This window comes from Tursiops truncatus, chromosome 5 (genome assembly GCF_011762595.2).
Source record: "Tursiops truncatus isolate mTurTru1 chromosome 5, mTurTru1.mat.Y, whole genome shotgun sequence".
In the NCBI taxonomy this organism is placed as follows: domain Eukaryota; kingdom Metazoa; phylum Chordata; class Mammalia; order Artiodactyla; family Delphinidae; genus Tursiops; species Tursiops truncatus.
Genome location: NC_047038.1, coordinates 6,394,686 through 6,410,415, shown reverse-complemented (window position 1 = coordinate 6,410,415; position 15,730 = coordinate 6,394,686). Strand labels below are relative to the sequence as shown.

Sequence of the window (15,730 nt, the reverse complement as noted above, 5' to 3'; positions counted from 1 at the left end):
AATATTGCATTTTATTTACTTTACGTCATTCGAACATTGATTTCCAGCTTTGCTTCCTAAATTACGGTTGGTGCTTTAAATTAAGAACAGTGAAGTTATGAAAGTCTTTTTCTTAATGATAATATGTACTGAAGGGAAGTGAAGTTGAAAAGCAAAATGTATTTCAATGTGGTGAGCATGGGTGTGTGTAATCTACTGAAAAATAAACTGAAATTTCACTTGTAATTGTAATCCCTTCTACAAAGGAAAATGTGCCTTTTGAAAGACATAACACATCTATTTGATGTGGTACTCATTTGAGAATTAAGATATCTGAGTTTCCTCCATTTTAAGGTTATTTAACTTTCCTAGTATTTCATTTCCCTACTACTAAACCGAAGAAGATAATATTTTCACCTCTTGGAAACATTGTAAGGGTACACTTTTTTCCCTGACACAACACAAAATGTTTTGAGAAATAATTTGAGAAATGTTCAAGTGGTTACTATTGATTATTCCTTTTTCTTTACACTTCAAGTGCATTTCAATTCTTTAATCTACTGGAAATGTGGTAGACTGCTTTCATTTCCATTACAGATCTCAAATTCATTCCTTTTCCATTGTGGTTTCTCTTGTTTCCAAGCCAGTTGAATATTCCCTCTCTACTATTCAAAACCCAACTCTGAATTACCCTCTCATGAGGGGTATGCTTCATGCAAAACTTTTGAACATATATGTAGGAACAGGACTCTGATGTATGGACAGTTCTTCAACTTTACTTCAATTTTCCTTTTATTTTCATTGACAGTAAAATTTTCTGGAGAGTACAATCAAGATAATGTATTCATAGAAATAACATTAATAGAAGCTAGGTCATAAATGAGAACAGTCATAATAACAACGATCTCCCTTTCCAAGGCATTCCACACAGAGAGATCACAGCACAATAAATAAAGAATTTGCCGTTTGTCACACAACAAGTAAAACAGACTTGCAATAACAAAAACTGTAAATTTATAAATGTTCTTATACTAAAAATAAAAGCAAAAATATGAGATCATGCACTAGAGACAAAAGCTAAGAGTGAAGAGTTATAGCAAAAAACATTACAAAAAATAAACATGTTCAAGTATTGTGAGAGGAGAGGGGAAGATTCAAATAGAAGAGTTTCAGGATAAATCAATTATATTTACTACCCTGGGAGGGACACCGACATAATTGTTTTTGTCCATTAATACTTTAGGCTATTAAAATACACACTGTTATCCATTTAAAAGACAGATTCCATTTCCTTGGGGCACCTCTCATATTACAAGGATGGAATAAAATTCATTGTTTACCTTGATTATAAATAGATGATAATACTTTAGGAGAAATATTCTCAAGAACAGGTCAGTGTGATGCCCTGGAGTAGCAGGAGCCTGGGAGTGAGAAAACGGATTCTAGTCCTGTTGTTTTACGCCATTGTCTGTGAAAGATACTTCCCAGTCCTGAAATAAAATTTCACCTCATGTTTCAATTTTACGGTAAGAGTTGAACTACCAGAACGAGTAGAGACCAGTAAAAATAATAACAACGACAATAATAAAAGAGTTAAACATTTTTCTTGATGCTTTTTTAAAAAAGTTAAAGAAAAAAGAAGCTGGATCACTTAATAGAACTAAGAATTGAATAATGCTTTAGTGGGATTGTTCCTTCAGCATAACAATTTCTTCCCCAACATAACTAATCTAAGCAGTGCCTTTATACTTTGTGGTTGAATATTATATCAGGTTTGAACAGTGGCTAGTTTCTCTACATGATTAGGAGACGCATGTTTGTCATGGGAGTAAAAAAATAAAATTTGTTAAATTACACATAAATATAAGGTACAAATGTATTTTTAAAATACAGATTAAAATAATCACACTTGCATCGTGTACATACGAAAATACAGTATTTAATATTCAATATACACAGACACATTTATGATAAATGCAACTATGTGGCAATGCCAGTTCTTTCAGGGTTTTCGCTGTCCCCTGTTTCCACAGATATGGAAACAAAAATGCTTTGCTATCATTTCCTAGCTCTGGCGGACATCTTGAAGCAGTTTGTTAATCTCAGCCACTAGCTCACTGGCATCCATGAGTTCATGTTTGCCATCACCGAGGTGGCTGAGCACGTTGTCGAAATCATCCTCTTCATAATTTTCAGGGATCTCCTCCATGGCCGGCAGCCATTTTGAAGAAGGCTGCACACTGGAATGAGTTCCAAGCGGGGGGCCAGAGTTGGTGGTGGGGTTTTGAAAATGCGTACTGGCCGCCCAGGCCGCCACCCCTTGTGGGTAACCCACAGTCTTGGCTGACAAAGGTCCCTTCCGGCGTTCCAGAGAGTTGGATCGATCCATCTCACTGCACTCAGAATAGGTGTCCAGGGAAGGGGGTAAGAGGCGCTGGAACACATTGCTCATTTCCGAGAGCAGAGAGGACGTGCTGGTATCCCCAGAGTCCTCATCGTTTGGGGAGTCCTTCCCAAAAGTGGAAAAACTCTTCTTCTTCTCACCAGAATCTACTGGCTGGGTGTCATCCTCGAGACTCGGATGCGGATGTTGCTGCTGAGGCTGTGCTGGGAATTCTTCCCCCGGAATGAACATGTTACTCCTATAATCAGAGGAAGGTGAGGGCAGAGGTGGCATCCAGCACTGGTCAGAGTGTCCCAGGACCCTGCACTCTTCCGTGCACAGCCTCATAGCTGTACTCAAGGAAAGCAGTGGGGATTCGTTATTATACTTCGTGTGACTCAAAATAATAGAAAAAATTATCATTTTATTTTTTTTAAAACATCGAATAAGACAATTTTAAACTATGACCATGATACTAACCCATTATTATACATATGAGGTGGACTACAGTTACAACTTTGATTTGACTGCTGGTTTTATGAACCTGGGATATATATATATTTTTGTCTCTCAGATAAGCAAAGGAGGGTTATGACTCATGTACTTCTCAGGGATATTGTCTGCTACTCATGTAATGAGAAAATGGATTGGCAACTTACTAATGAAGAAGTTTGGAAAAGAGCTAAGGTGTGGGTGATGAAATATTTGCTGAACATAAACTCTATAAAAACCCAGAGCTGTAAGGGGAAATCCATAACTTTAGAATGCCACCAGATAAACCTTGCATAATACCATTGAGTACCTTCCAGATATTGAGGTCTATCTGACCTATTTTACTTTTAATGGAGGCATTGAGAATATAATAAGCTATCAGGTAATTATACTTATCAATCTCTCTTACAAGTATGCTGGATTATTTATCGACTTGTTCCTTAAAACAGCAGTGCAAATTATCCTCAAATACCAGGCATCTGCAGTTACCCTGTTAAGAAGTCTTTTAGAGGTTTGAAATTCAAAGAGTTGGAAAAGTCATCAAAAGATGAAGAATATGAAAAACCATTGGTTAGTTCTTCCAGATGTTATGATGCACTGTTGGAATGTGAGTGGTTACACTCTTAGAAAATAATCGATGATATGAGAAAAGCAGAAGAATGAAGAGGGTAAAACTCTAAATTTGGCAAATGTGATAACTAAACTACAGAACCACCAAGAAATGTGGAGATGTAAAACATACTCCACAAACCGTCCATCTTTTTCAGTGACAGCTTAGGTCTCTTCAATATCATGACTTCATTTGAGAGCAAATGACCGAATTCAGAAAATGCAAAGTAATTATCTTAGATTTGAATGAAAATTGGATTGATATCAGCCATACTTACATATTCAGAGCTAATTCTGTAGATCTGGCTGCTTAAGAAAGATTTCTCTTCCTCCCAAGTTATTGCTTAAAAAAAAGGCTGACTCTTGAACAATGCCAAATCCCTGGTCAGGGGAAGCTAGCTGTCCAGTATGCTTATTGGTGTACCCACAGCACCTGGGAAAGGTCTAAAGTGTCTGCATAGAGTAGGCATTCACTACATATTTTCTAATCATCAGGGAAATGCAAATCGAAAAGCACAATAAGCAATCACCTCAAACCAGTTTTCTTACAGGATGGCTGTAATAAAACACAAACCAAAAAACCCAAACAGTAACAAGTGAGGGGGAGGTGAGGAAAACTTGGGAACCCTTGTACACTGTTGTGGGGAATGTAAAATGGTGCAACCACTATGGAAAATAATATGGAGGTTACTCAAAAAATTAAAAAAAGAGAACTACCATATGAGCCAGTAATCCCATCTTTGGATATTTATCCAAAAGAATTGAAATCAGCATCTCGAAGAGATATTAGCATTCTTCTGTTCACTACAGCACTGTTCACAATAACCAAGATGTGAAAACAACCTGAATGTCCACTGAATGTTTAATGGAAGTGTAGTATATGCATACAATGGAATATTATTCCACCTTAAAAAAGAAGAAAACTCTCATATGTGATAATGTGGATGAATCTTGAGGACATTAAGCTTAGCGAAATAAGCGAGTCACAGGAGGACACATAACTGCGTGATTCCCTGTATAGGAGGCATCTAGAATGGTCAAATTCATAGAATCCAGGAGTGAAATGGTGGTTAACAGGGATTAGGGAGATGGGGAAATGGGGAATTGCTGATTAACAGGCATGCATTTTCAGTTAAGCAAGATTAAGTTCAAGAGCTCCGCTGTACAACGCTGTACCTGCGGTTAATGATACTGTATTGTACAGTTAAAACTTTGTTAGCAGGGTAGATCCCATATTTAGTGTTCTTATGCCTTAAAACAAAATTTTGGAAAAGATTTATGCACAAAAAAGAAAAGTGAAGAATAAATGTTGCCTTTCAGGAAAGGAGAAGTAAAGGACTTTGTTCAAAGGTGTGGAAGTCACTGCTTTTCATCATTTGAGCCTTGAAGATAATTCTGTCCTTATACCTCATCCATTCTGGGCCTCAATTTTTAATAGAGAAGGGGTAAGTTGAGGGACAAAAATGAGAGCTAGAACTGTGAGAATAAACGTCTGCTTGCCAGGAAGGCTAGAAATTCAAGGTAGGGAAGATGCTGGATAGTGTGAATGCCAATCCCATAGGAATCACAAGGGCATGAGAGAGAGACAGCAATATTGAGAATCCTTGTGTCATTTTGCTATGAAGAAGGGTTAAATTTAAATAAGCAAGAATAAAAAGATGTTTAGATGTGCGGACTTAATGCATTATTACTCTTTGGAAATATTTACCAACTATCGTTGTTCATCATTTAAATGTGGACAAAACCAAAATGTGTTGGAGCAACAACCTTCATAGCAGTGAGGTTTTCTACGTGCTGAAATAACTATCAAAGTGGTAATGAATTTTTTTTTTTCCTAATTCCCTGAGTCTCTGAATTTGGAAAGAAGACCTGTCCATATTATCTTACTCACATCCTTTTAGAAGGAAGGGGAACAGACCTGATGACACCTCATCATTTGTTTTCTGGTCTTTAATTCTGTGGGAAGGACTTAATTGTTTGATTGGCTTTGTTTTGTTTTAATGTTTAATGACAGGGGGAAAAGGGAAAAATTACACAAGCTTCTAAGAATTCTGAGCATGATCAACTTTCTAGAGAGCTGAACATAATGAAAATAACCATCAGTACCATCTGGGTGATTCAAACAGTTCATATTAAAAATAAATTTGGTCATAGGAGTTTTTAGACAGGGAATGCTATTTTATAACTTCACAGTAAATTAATGGGGCTTTAGTAATAAAAAAGTTAATTAACATAAAATTTTAAAATTCAAAAAATATGAAAAATTGATGAATAAAGACTAATGGAGAGAAGGAGGGCCAAAATAATAGAGATGGAAGAGCAGTGACACAGAAGAGGGCATTTCTTGATTTCATTGGTATTTTCAACCATTTTCCTGAGACTCAACTGTTCGAAATCATCCTCAGTGTACATGTAACTTAGTGCCACAGATGTTCCACACCGTATCCAGTGAACCAGAACTTGTTGGCTAGTGGTGCAAGTGGCCAACCTTCCTGTTGCTCCTTGAAAACTCTGTCAGGTGGTTAAATTGCCTCTGGAAAGGGAAAGTCATGGAGAAATAGAGAACTCTTTTTTCCCACAGCATGATGGCCAATTTTGCCCCTGTGCTAGACCTTATAGGTAGGGCAGGAAGCAAGCATGGGACATAAGGAGAAAAACATATGCCTAACATCTATCAAGCCATTAGTCATTGAGTAATCAATCAATTATCTATTAAGAGCCTGCCATATGTAAAGTGCTATGATAGCTTCCTGCCCTCAAATGGCTTCTGGTATAAGAATAATCAAGTGTTACAAATGAGGTCATAAATGCCCAGTTAAAGTGCCAAACTATACAATGATGAGGGCATGTTAAAAAAAGAAAAAAAAATACGATGTCACTTATATGTGGAATCTAAAAAACTACAACAAACTAGTGAATATAACAAAAAAGAAGCAGACTCACGGAGGTAGAGAACAAGCTAGTGGTTAACAGTGGAGAGGGAAGTGGGGAGAGGCATGATAGGGGTAAGGGATTAAGTGGTACAAACAGGTATAAAATAAATAAGCTACAAGGATATATTGTACAGCACGGGGAATATAGCCAATATTCTATAATAACTGTAAATGGAGTATAACCTTTAAAAATTGTGAATCACTATATTGTACGTCTATAACTTATATAATATTGTACAGCAACTCTACTTCAGTAAAAATAAAATTTAAAAAAAGAAAAGAAAAAAGAGTAGAGGCGGATGCTGAAGTAGTTAAAGAAAGAGCAGCTTGAAACAAACTTTGAGAGATGAATAGAAGACAAAGTGAAGAGAAGCCAGTTTTTCAGGGAGAAAGGTGACATGAGCAAAGGATTGGTGTGTTACATGAAGAGATGGCTCTGCCTATTGCAAAAGATAAAAAAAAAAAAAAGTTAATAAGCTAGGAGTGGATTTCATTGGCCTTGGAATGCCCAGATAAATAGCTGAATTAGGTGTTTCCAGGCAACAAAAGTCAATTATTGCTTTTGAAACAAAAAGTATAAATTAAAATGTTCTGAAAAAGTTGTTCAAGCTGTATGAAAGAAAGATTTGGCAAGGACAGAAGCTACTGGAGAGTGAATATCAATTCATGTGCTGGTACAGAAAACCAGCCATGGAAGAAAGGCCGGAAGTAGGATACCAGCCATGAGAATGATGAGGACATAGAATTAAAGACAAATGTTTGAATTAAGTAATCACAGATGACACAATGATAAAGAAATGGAATGCGTCCAGTCAAGGAGGAGTATCACAAGAACATCCTGGTGCAGCTGACACTTTGGGAAAAGCGAGATTTTGCAAGCGTGTATGTAGTGTTGTGGTTCAAAGTTGACTGAGTAAGGAAGAAAGTATGTTGACAAACGTGAGCCAACAGACAAAAATGTGCGCTGACTTTACTGCTCAGAATGCAGGATCCTCCTGTGGGAATTAATAGCATGAATGACCAGAAATGACCCTGTTGGCAGGCAGAGCAACATAACATAATCTATATTTGATCACAGTCTAATGCAGGAAAAACATTGTTGGAATAAGACACTGAAGTTCTAAAAATATTCATGCTTTAGAAAAACTGTGCTGATTTCTGTTAATGGCATTCAGATGTGGACTTACTTTTTTTACTATTTTTTTTTTCTACTTGGGATATTTCCTGGGAATATAAAGTTTACAAATCACAAATTTTACACCCTAATGTACCAGCAGAAGCTGCCATGGGGAAGAATAAGCCAGAATATGGGTGATGTATCATCAGAATGTTGTTCACAATTAAGGGATGGTTATCTTTGTACAGATATTTGATTATGCACATTTCTAATAGCCAGCCATGCATAAAGCTTAAGAAATTTTATGGATCATTGGTGATTTCCTGGTGCTCTATGCCTCTAGAATACTTTCTACAACACCCCACATAGAGACAGGTTGCTAGTCAGGCAGAAGTGTATGTACTCTGATACAATCTATTGCAGTACGACATCATACCCCAGCTCTCCCACCACACACACCCAGATTAAGTATGATTGTGTAAATATGGAATTTTTTTGTAAAGAATTATCTATATATTCACTGGTGTTGGTGATAATATAACGGTGAGCCTCTAACTTTGAAAAGAAATGTAACTTAGGAGGAGACTCAAGTTACTCACTAAATAAGACTCACTATTATCTAGAGTTTATCAATGTCTACCTGTTGTTTCCCAGATGTCTTTATTCTTTAACATTTATTTTAATTACTTTAATTCAAGCATTAGGTAACTCTCCTGCCGTAAACATAGCTGGTGGTGGTAACTTTGAAAATATAGGCTAGAGTGAAAGAGGCGTCGTGCCCTTTTTTAAAAAATTAGACCATGATTAGCTATTGAATTATACAATCTCAGAATTATAAAAGGACTTAAGGTATAATTTAGGCTCAGAAATGGCAAGGTTATCTAAGTAGGAGCAGTTATTCTCCTTTTAACTATACTGATAGAATTGTGTCAATGAGTCAACTTTCTACAATTGAAAAAATAACATATATAATGAGATAATTGATATTATACCCATGATGTTATGTTTTATGAAATAATGTAATTTGGGACATCATCTTATTCAAAATTAGGGATCAGTATTCAAAATTAGAGTTCTATCAGGATCACAGAATCATAGAAACTCAGCCTGCTCTTTCATTTCATGGGTAAGATAAAACTGTTTCTCTTTGAGCACGTTGTCTTAGGCCATAGGTATTCCACTAGGTTTTCAAGGATTTCTCTTTAAATGGGTCTAGGGAGTCTATGCATTAAAAAAAAGAAAAAGACACCATGGGTGACTGTAAGTGTCTCGGCTCTCAGTGTACATTGATTATAGCCCTTCATGCCACTAGAAGTCCTTCCCATACATTCATCCTGCCAGAAATGCAGTATCTATTACGGTAATAGCATAATTAGATAAGCAGCATTTAATAGGTTACAGACAGTAGTACTGTAAAACTTTAGAATGTAAGAACATGACATTCAACATACTACAAAAAAATAAAAACCTGTTACTTTATATTATTCTTGATAGATTAGTGTTTAATGAGTAGAGGGATAGGTTCAAATCTCACCTCTATCATGTACAAATTGCTTGATTTTGGATACTTTTTTTTAACCTTTATAAGCTTCAGTTTTCAAATCTAAAAAGAAAATATGAACACTACTGTTATTACCGCCACCATTAATTCCTGTGTCAAAGTGTTGCAAGAGGTTGTTCAGGTATAGAATTCCTCATGGGCCCAGAGTAAGTACTAGGGCGTCGCTGGTAACCACTGCTGCGACTGCTAGGACTAATATTAATACTGCTGCAGCTACTGCCGCCACTACTACTCCAGTTTACGAGAGAGAGAGTTCCTATGTACTGATTTCCACTGAATTTCTCTGGCTCTCTGAAGCTCTCCCATGTCTATTTCCTAAACTCTCTTATTTATCTGTACTTAGACAGCAGTTGTTCCACGGACTCAGCAAGGTAATATAGTTTTGTTCTGCCTTTCTTTGATTTATCACTTCACTTATTCATTTGTCAAGTGACAGTTATTTGATCAACATTCCGTGGAATTTAGAAACATAAGTAGCCAAAGGAATATGTTTCTAAGGGTTGATATATTATTACAGTCTTTAGTGACAGGGTTGCTACAGTGATGCAGTCAGTATTTACTCTGCGGGATCTGAGAGTTTCTACTGCACGATGAGAGAGAAGGGAGTCTAAGGAAAACATAGCTCGTAACTTAGTAGGGTCTCCTCCATCTAGCTGTGTAGTTATAAATTCCCCTCTTGGACTTCTGTTCCTCGTCCATTTACAGTGGACATATAAAATGAAAGGTGGCAAAATTATTCCATGCCTACCACCTACAAAGATGCATTCTTTCTCCTATTTTTAGTGATTAAAGTGTACCATTCCCTGGTGTATTTTAATCTCTGATTATGCGAGTTGGTTCCCATCACAGGAAATGTGTCCTCCAAATTATAGTCCAGTTCACCACTAGGCACCAAAACAGGCTCTCTGAATAAAAACAACCACCCAGTAATTTTACAGAGTTGCTCAAGAGTGTCTTATGGCGGTAGTAGATGGGGTAGAGAGAGAGGAGGGGAGTGGGGTCGTTTTCTCTCCTCCTCTCCCCACTCCTTCCTTCTTGTCCTCTTAAGCTCTCCTGCTTATTTCCTTTCTCTACCAACTGTTTACTATGAATTTTAATTAAACAATTTAAAATTGTTTCAGTCTATGTTCACGGCTAATGGTGTGTGTATTACAGATACTTTAGTGCAAAGAACAAAGGAGAAATAAAAGCACGGGAGAAATTGCTCACTTCACTGGTGTAGTCGATCTGAAAATAAGGATTTATCTATCACCACGCTCTTACCTGCTGGAATTCTTCCATCTGTAAGAAACAGGTCGCTGAATCCTTCGCCCAGCAACCTGTCTATTGGAGAATCTCGCCCCAAATCATAATCACTGTCTCCTGCTTCACTGTCACCACGGCCACTGTCTTTCAAGCTAAATTTGTCCATGTCTTGGAGGGCATATCTAGAAAGAGAAATCAGAGAAAGTATAGTTTTTAGTCTTCAGCATTCGTGTTGTCTGAGACTTAATAGGTAGCACAAGGGAAATTCATACCTATAGCTCCTGGAATATTTGTTTCCTCGAAAACTTGGCCTTGGTTGATATTGTCCCTGGTGAAGCATTGAAAGAAGCTGAGAGACCTGCTGGAAACGAAACAGACAGTACTGATTCCTGGAAACAAATCCCCCAGTACTCAAAAGCTTGAAGCAAGCAAATACAGTTACTCACTAGTTCACGCTAATTATCTAATTCTGTCTTCTAATACTATCTCCGTTTTAAAGATTTACATATGCTGGACTCTGAAGGACCATGTAGCCAGCCACCAAACAGAACTGAAATACAACCCAGAGAAATGTGGATGCTCTCGTACAGCTGACATTCTCTGTTTGAAAGAGGACTCCTTTATAGAAAACTGATTGATTCCTTCTATCTTATAGTTCAGATTCAAGTGATCAGTTATAAAAATGCATGGAAACTGCTGTAAAATACAGTCTAACACAGGTAGTTAAAATAATGTCAGAAACGTTTCAAAAGCTGAACAAATACACATGCACTGAGATGGGATTTTGGAGACCCCAGTTTTTTATTTTTCTTAGAGACCACAACTACTGAGAATATAGCAAGCCTGTTTATTTCTAGCTTGAAGTATCATAATCTGAGGATAAGGGGACTCTAATTAGATAGTCCTTTGCTAGCTTCACATTTACTTTTCAATATTACACATGGTACATGCAAGTAGATTCTTTATGAAAAACTTAAGACAGTATGCAAAAGGTGTGTATACTTGCTATACCTACATAAGGTAACTGGTATCCTATTTAATTTGCATATCTTTAGTATTGTTACTTAGTAATGGAAACGTTTAAGAACTAACACACACACAACTTCTAATCACTAACAGCTGACTTTGTCAGTGAATAGGTGGAGGGTATGATCTTACCTCAACAGCAGGGGTGGCATGGGTGAGTTCTAATGAGAAATTCTCTGGCACGTGGTTCGATGAGATTGTCACCAAACTGTTGAGGGACTGGTGACTGTTGTGACTCTGCCGGCTGCCCATTTGCCCTCTTTCTAAGGTAGGAGATGAAGAAGGAGATGGTCTGTGATGAGATCTGATGGGCAGAGTGCCGTTGACGGTAGGCACCAGTGTGATGTCCCCTTTGTGGATCTGCCTGGAGGGTCTTTTTGGGTGATGCTGGTAAGTTGATTCCGCTACCCTGCAGTTGTAGGATCTAGTGTCTTTCTTTTCTCGGTTACACCTGGTTGCAAACAGCACCATAATAACCAACAACACTGCACAAATTGCTCCTAAGGAAATAATTATAATCATGGAGACATCCAAGGACGCCTGGCTTACTGAGGTCATTGCTGTACTTGTCACAGACTCTGCATATTCAAAGATCATACACTTCAGAAGGACTTTGGTATGCAGCTGAGGATTGCCTTTGTCCTGGATGACAACTGAGAGCTCCCATTCTGTGTAGGGAACAGATTCCATGCTGACGTTGGTATGGATGTCACATGATCGTGGATCAATGACAAAGATATTCTCCTCATTACCTGCTACTATGGAGCAGCTGAGTTCAGCATTCACACCAGAGTCTCTGTCCATTGCCCTTATTCTTGTGACATGAAAGCCGCTTTCAGCCCCTTTGGGGATGGAGATTTCTGCGGTATTATTGCGCAGTGCCGGTCCTATAACCACAGGGATGTTGTCATTTTCGTCAATGATGGTGAGCACAACTGTGGTATTGCTTACGAGTTGCTTTGGACTTCCACCGTCTCTTGCTTCGACCACAAAAGTGATCTGACTCACTTCCTCATGATCAAAGATTCTGAGGGCATAGATGGCGCCATTAGATGGGTCAATGGTTACATATGTAGTTATGGAACTTCCCAGGATAAAACTCTCCAGAATGGTGTATGTAACTTGCCCATTTTCTCCAAGATCAGGATCTGTGGCTGTAACAGTGGTGATATACGCCCCTGGCGAGTTATTCTCTGAGATTGCAAATTCGTATCGACTTCTCTGGAAGTGGGGCGGATTGTCATTTATATCGTTGATTTGAACAGTAAAATGTTTTACTGTTGAGAGACTGGGTGTCCCCTTGTCCTCAGCGATTACAGTCAAACTGTATTCGGACCTCTTTTCTCTATCCAGCGTGGCATTTGTCAAGATTAAATAATTGTTTTCATAAGTCTTCTGAAGTTTAAAGTGACCATGTCCGTGAAGCCTACAAACTATTTCTCCATTCAGCCCAGAATCCTTGTCCTGAACCCTGACCAAGGCAACAAAGGTGTCAATAGGATCCCCTTCAAAAATATAAGATATTTCTTCTTTTCCAGGGGACATGAGGTTTATGTTAATTTCAGGTTTATTGTCATTAACATCCACAACCTTAATTATAATTTTGCAATGAGCTGGGATTGAATTTGGACCCAAATCCTGAGCCTGAACATCAATCTCATAGGATTTGGTGATTTCATAATCCACTGGCTTGAAAAGAGTCAAATGTCCTCTTTCTGAATCAATCTTAAAAGTCTCTATAATTTTGGGAGACACATGACTGCTGAAGGAATAGACAATTTTCCCATTAGCGCCCTCATCTGGATCAGTGGCATTCAGATCTAGCAGCAAAGTGCCAATGGGGGAGTTTTCTAAGAGCTGTATTATATAAGACTGCTGCTCAAAAGCAGGGCTGTTGTCATTAGAGTCTGAAATGCTGATTTTTAGTATGGATGAGCCAGACCTCTGAGGCACCCCCATGTCCGAGGCGGTGAGCTGAAGCTCATAGCTCGACTTCAGCTCCCGATCCAGCTCTCTAACCACTATGAGTTCTGCATACTTCGCTCCATCCGTCCTAGTCTGAACCTCGATATTAAAGAAATCATTGGCAGAGAGAGAGTACGTGTGGAGGGAGTTTTCCCCAACATCCGGATCAAATGCACTGTCCAAAGGGATCCGCGTCCCAACTGCTGCACTCTCTGATATCTCAATCGGTATGAGAGGTCTTGAAAACTGGGGAGAATTGTCATTAATATCCAGCACTTCAACTTCAATATGGAAAAGCTGCAGATGCTCAGTGGGTAGAGTGATCACATCAAACTCTATGGAACAGTTCAAGTTCTTCTGGCATAGTTGTTCGCGGTCAATTTTTGCCCCTATGCTGATTTCCCCGCTATCCTCGTTGACCACGAGTAGAGGAGAATTTCCCCTTTGCATGGCTCGGAAGCGAACGGTAGAAGGATTAGGTAGCTTAACTAAAACATCAGCCACATCCTCTGATAGTCTTGCAATTACCGATCCAACCCTCTGCTCCTCGTAAATCCTGTATTTCAAATTCTTGCCCAGTACATCGGAGTTGAAAGATACCACCAGGAGTGCAAAAACAAATCTAAAGTGCATTTTAGCATTCATTTGGTACATCGGTCAGTTTTATGAGATTCCTCTCACAGAGCAAGTTAAAACAGCAAAGCAATTCCCTCAGCTTCCTTTGGCAACTTAAAGCTAGGCTACATTTGGTACTCGAAACTTGAAAGCGTCTCTTAATAACACAGCACAGCAATTAACAGCTCGCAAACTTTTGTTTTATACACACCGTGTCACGACTTCCAGATATAATCGGCATGGAGTCCAGTCCTTGCATTTGTGCGGCTGTTTGTCCTCTTGGCAGGCGAAAGAGTGTCACGTCCGCGTTTTCCCCCTTGTGCAGTCGGCGTCCATCTATCGCAGGGCGCCGGCGGAGGCTGCAGTGGCTCTTTCCCCAGCGATTCTTTCTCCTTTTCTCCGCTCGGCTGCAGACCAAGCGCCCGTGATTGCTGACTCCAGTCTAAGATCTGTACAACTTCACTTCAACTCAGACAAAGCTCTCTTGCCCCGCGTGCGTTGAATCGCTTCCAGCCAATCAGCGTGCTTCCAAATCAGAAGCCGATGGAGTCCGCAAAGGGAAGGCAGGGCGGATGGGTGGGAGAGGGAGGGAGACGGAGCGAGACGAAGGAGGAGGGTCCGAGAGGCTCCCTCCCTCCACCCCTCCCCTCCCCTGCCCCCCTCCGTCCCCCGCGTTCACTTTCTCTGAGCGTGCCACGACAAAGGAGAGACAAATTACAGAAGACAAACTTTAAATCAACTTCTGGTCGCCTTTATTTATATGGCATTTTAAATTGGCCTGGTTTTCTTAATTGCCCTTTCTTCTTCCACAAACATGCAATCATCTTGCTTTTCATAGTTCTTAAGTACTGGTTTAACTTAAAATACCTCTAAGTGCATTTTGTTGGTGGAGGAATTTAATAAAATGTGAAAACTTGCTTCTAATTATGCTTCTCAGCCCGCCTCCTTCCCCTCCCCCTCTGTAAATACTTGGGGCTTTCTCCTGTGAGCACAAGCAGATTTTCTTGGGGCTCTGTTTTAAAGAGCAGAACAAGAAAAGAGGTTTCATTTTCTGTTTTTCTTTCATCTTTATTCCTTGAAGATAAGAAAGGGGCTATTTTCCACTCTTGATTTCTCTTAATTAGCAAGATTTAAAGGAACACCAAAGCATTTGAAACTAATTAACAATATAGTTCTACCTCATAACACTTCCTTCCTAGAGTTTGGGCAAAATTGGCTATGATGTTTCTTTGTCCTGTACTTCAAAAAATCCTATTTGCCTTTGGTAACAGACATTTCATGCTGTAGCGTGTCAATTTCTACCATAAGGTACTATCGATCCGTGGTGAGTCTTCACGATGGATACTTGGGGGGACATGGATTCGGTAGTTTACAAGTCAGATTTTTATGATATATGTATTCTGTATGAAAACACTTTTAGGATATGTATTTTAAAAACCCAAAGCTTGTTTACATTGAAGAATAAAATGCCTGAGCTGAAAATTGCATTTTGTGTGCCTCAAAATGCTAAGGAAATATCATGGGAGGTTTGTGCTCTACCCAGGTCACAGAAACCGATATGTTAGTCTTATTTGAAAATGTGATTATTTATGATGTTCTTTCTGCTCTGCAGTTCCCTTTAAGTTTATCATCATGGCTCTTTCCTTGCTGCTTTTTTTCATACCTCTTGCATTATTCCTCAGCTGTCTTCATCCACTTGCATATTTGCTCTTTCACATAATCTCACTGTCACTTTTTTTCCATTTAGTTTCTCCCACTCTCTCTTTTGCCCCCAGAAACATATAAAAAAAAAAGTAATTTTCTGA

At 38.8% G+C, this 15,730-nt stretch overlaps 1 protein-coding gene across 4 annotated transcripts; it reads right to left on the bottom strand.

The window, feature by feature from the left end:
- Positions 1 to 739: 739 nt before the first annotated feature.
- On the bottom strand, positions 740 to 14,423 carry PCDH18 (protocadherin 18). 4 transcript variants are annotated; one of them, XM_033856687.2, is made up of 5 exons: positions 11,478 to 14,423; positions 10,592 to 10,680; positions 10,338 to 10,501; positions 9,048 to 9,116; positions 2,576 to 2,712 (listed from the first exon to the last, which is right to left on the bottom strand). In XM_033856687.2, exons 1-4 carry the CDS (start codon positions 13,962 to 13,964, stop codon positions 9,088 to 9,090), a joined length of 2,769 nt encoding a protein of 922 aa, XP_033712578.1. In that variant the 5' UTR covers positions 13,965 to 14,423; the 3' UTR covers positions 2,576 to 2,712; positions 9,048 to 9,087. The 4 variants fall into 4 exon arrangements, with proteins under 4 accessions (XP_004327230.1, XP_019783503.1, XP_033712577.1 ...); XM_004327182.4 differs by lacking the exon at positions 9,048 to 9,116 and having other exon boundaries at positions 740 to 2,712; positions 11,478 to 14,418; XM_019927944.3 differs by lacking the exon at positions 9,048 to 9,116 and having other exon boundaries at positions 740 to 2,712; positions 10,592 to 10,677; positions 11,478 to 14,417.
- Positions 14,424 to 15,730: the final 1,307 nt, after the last annotated feature.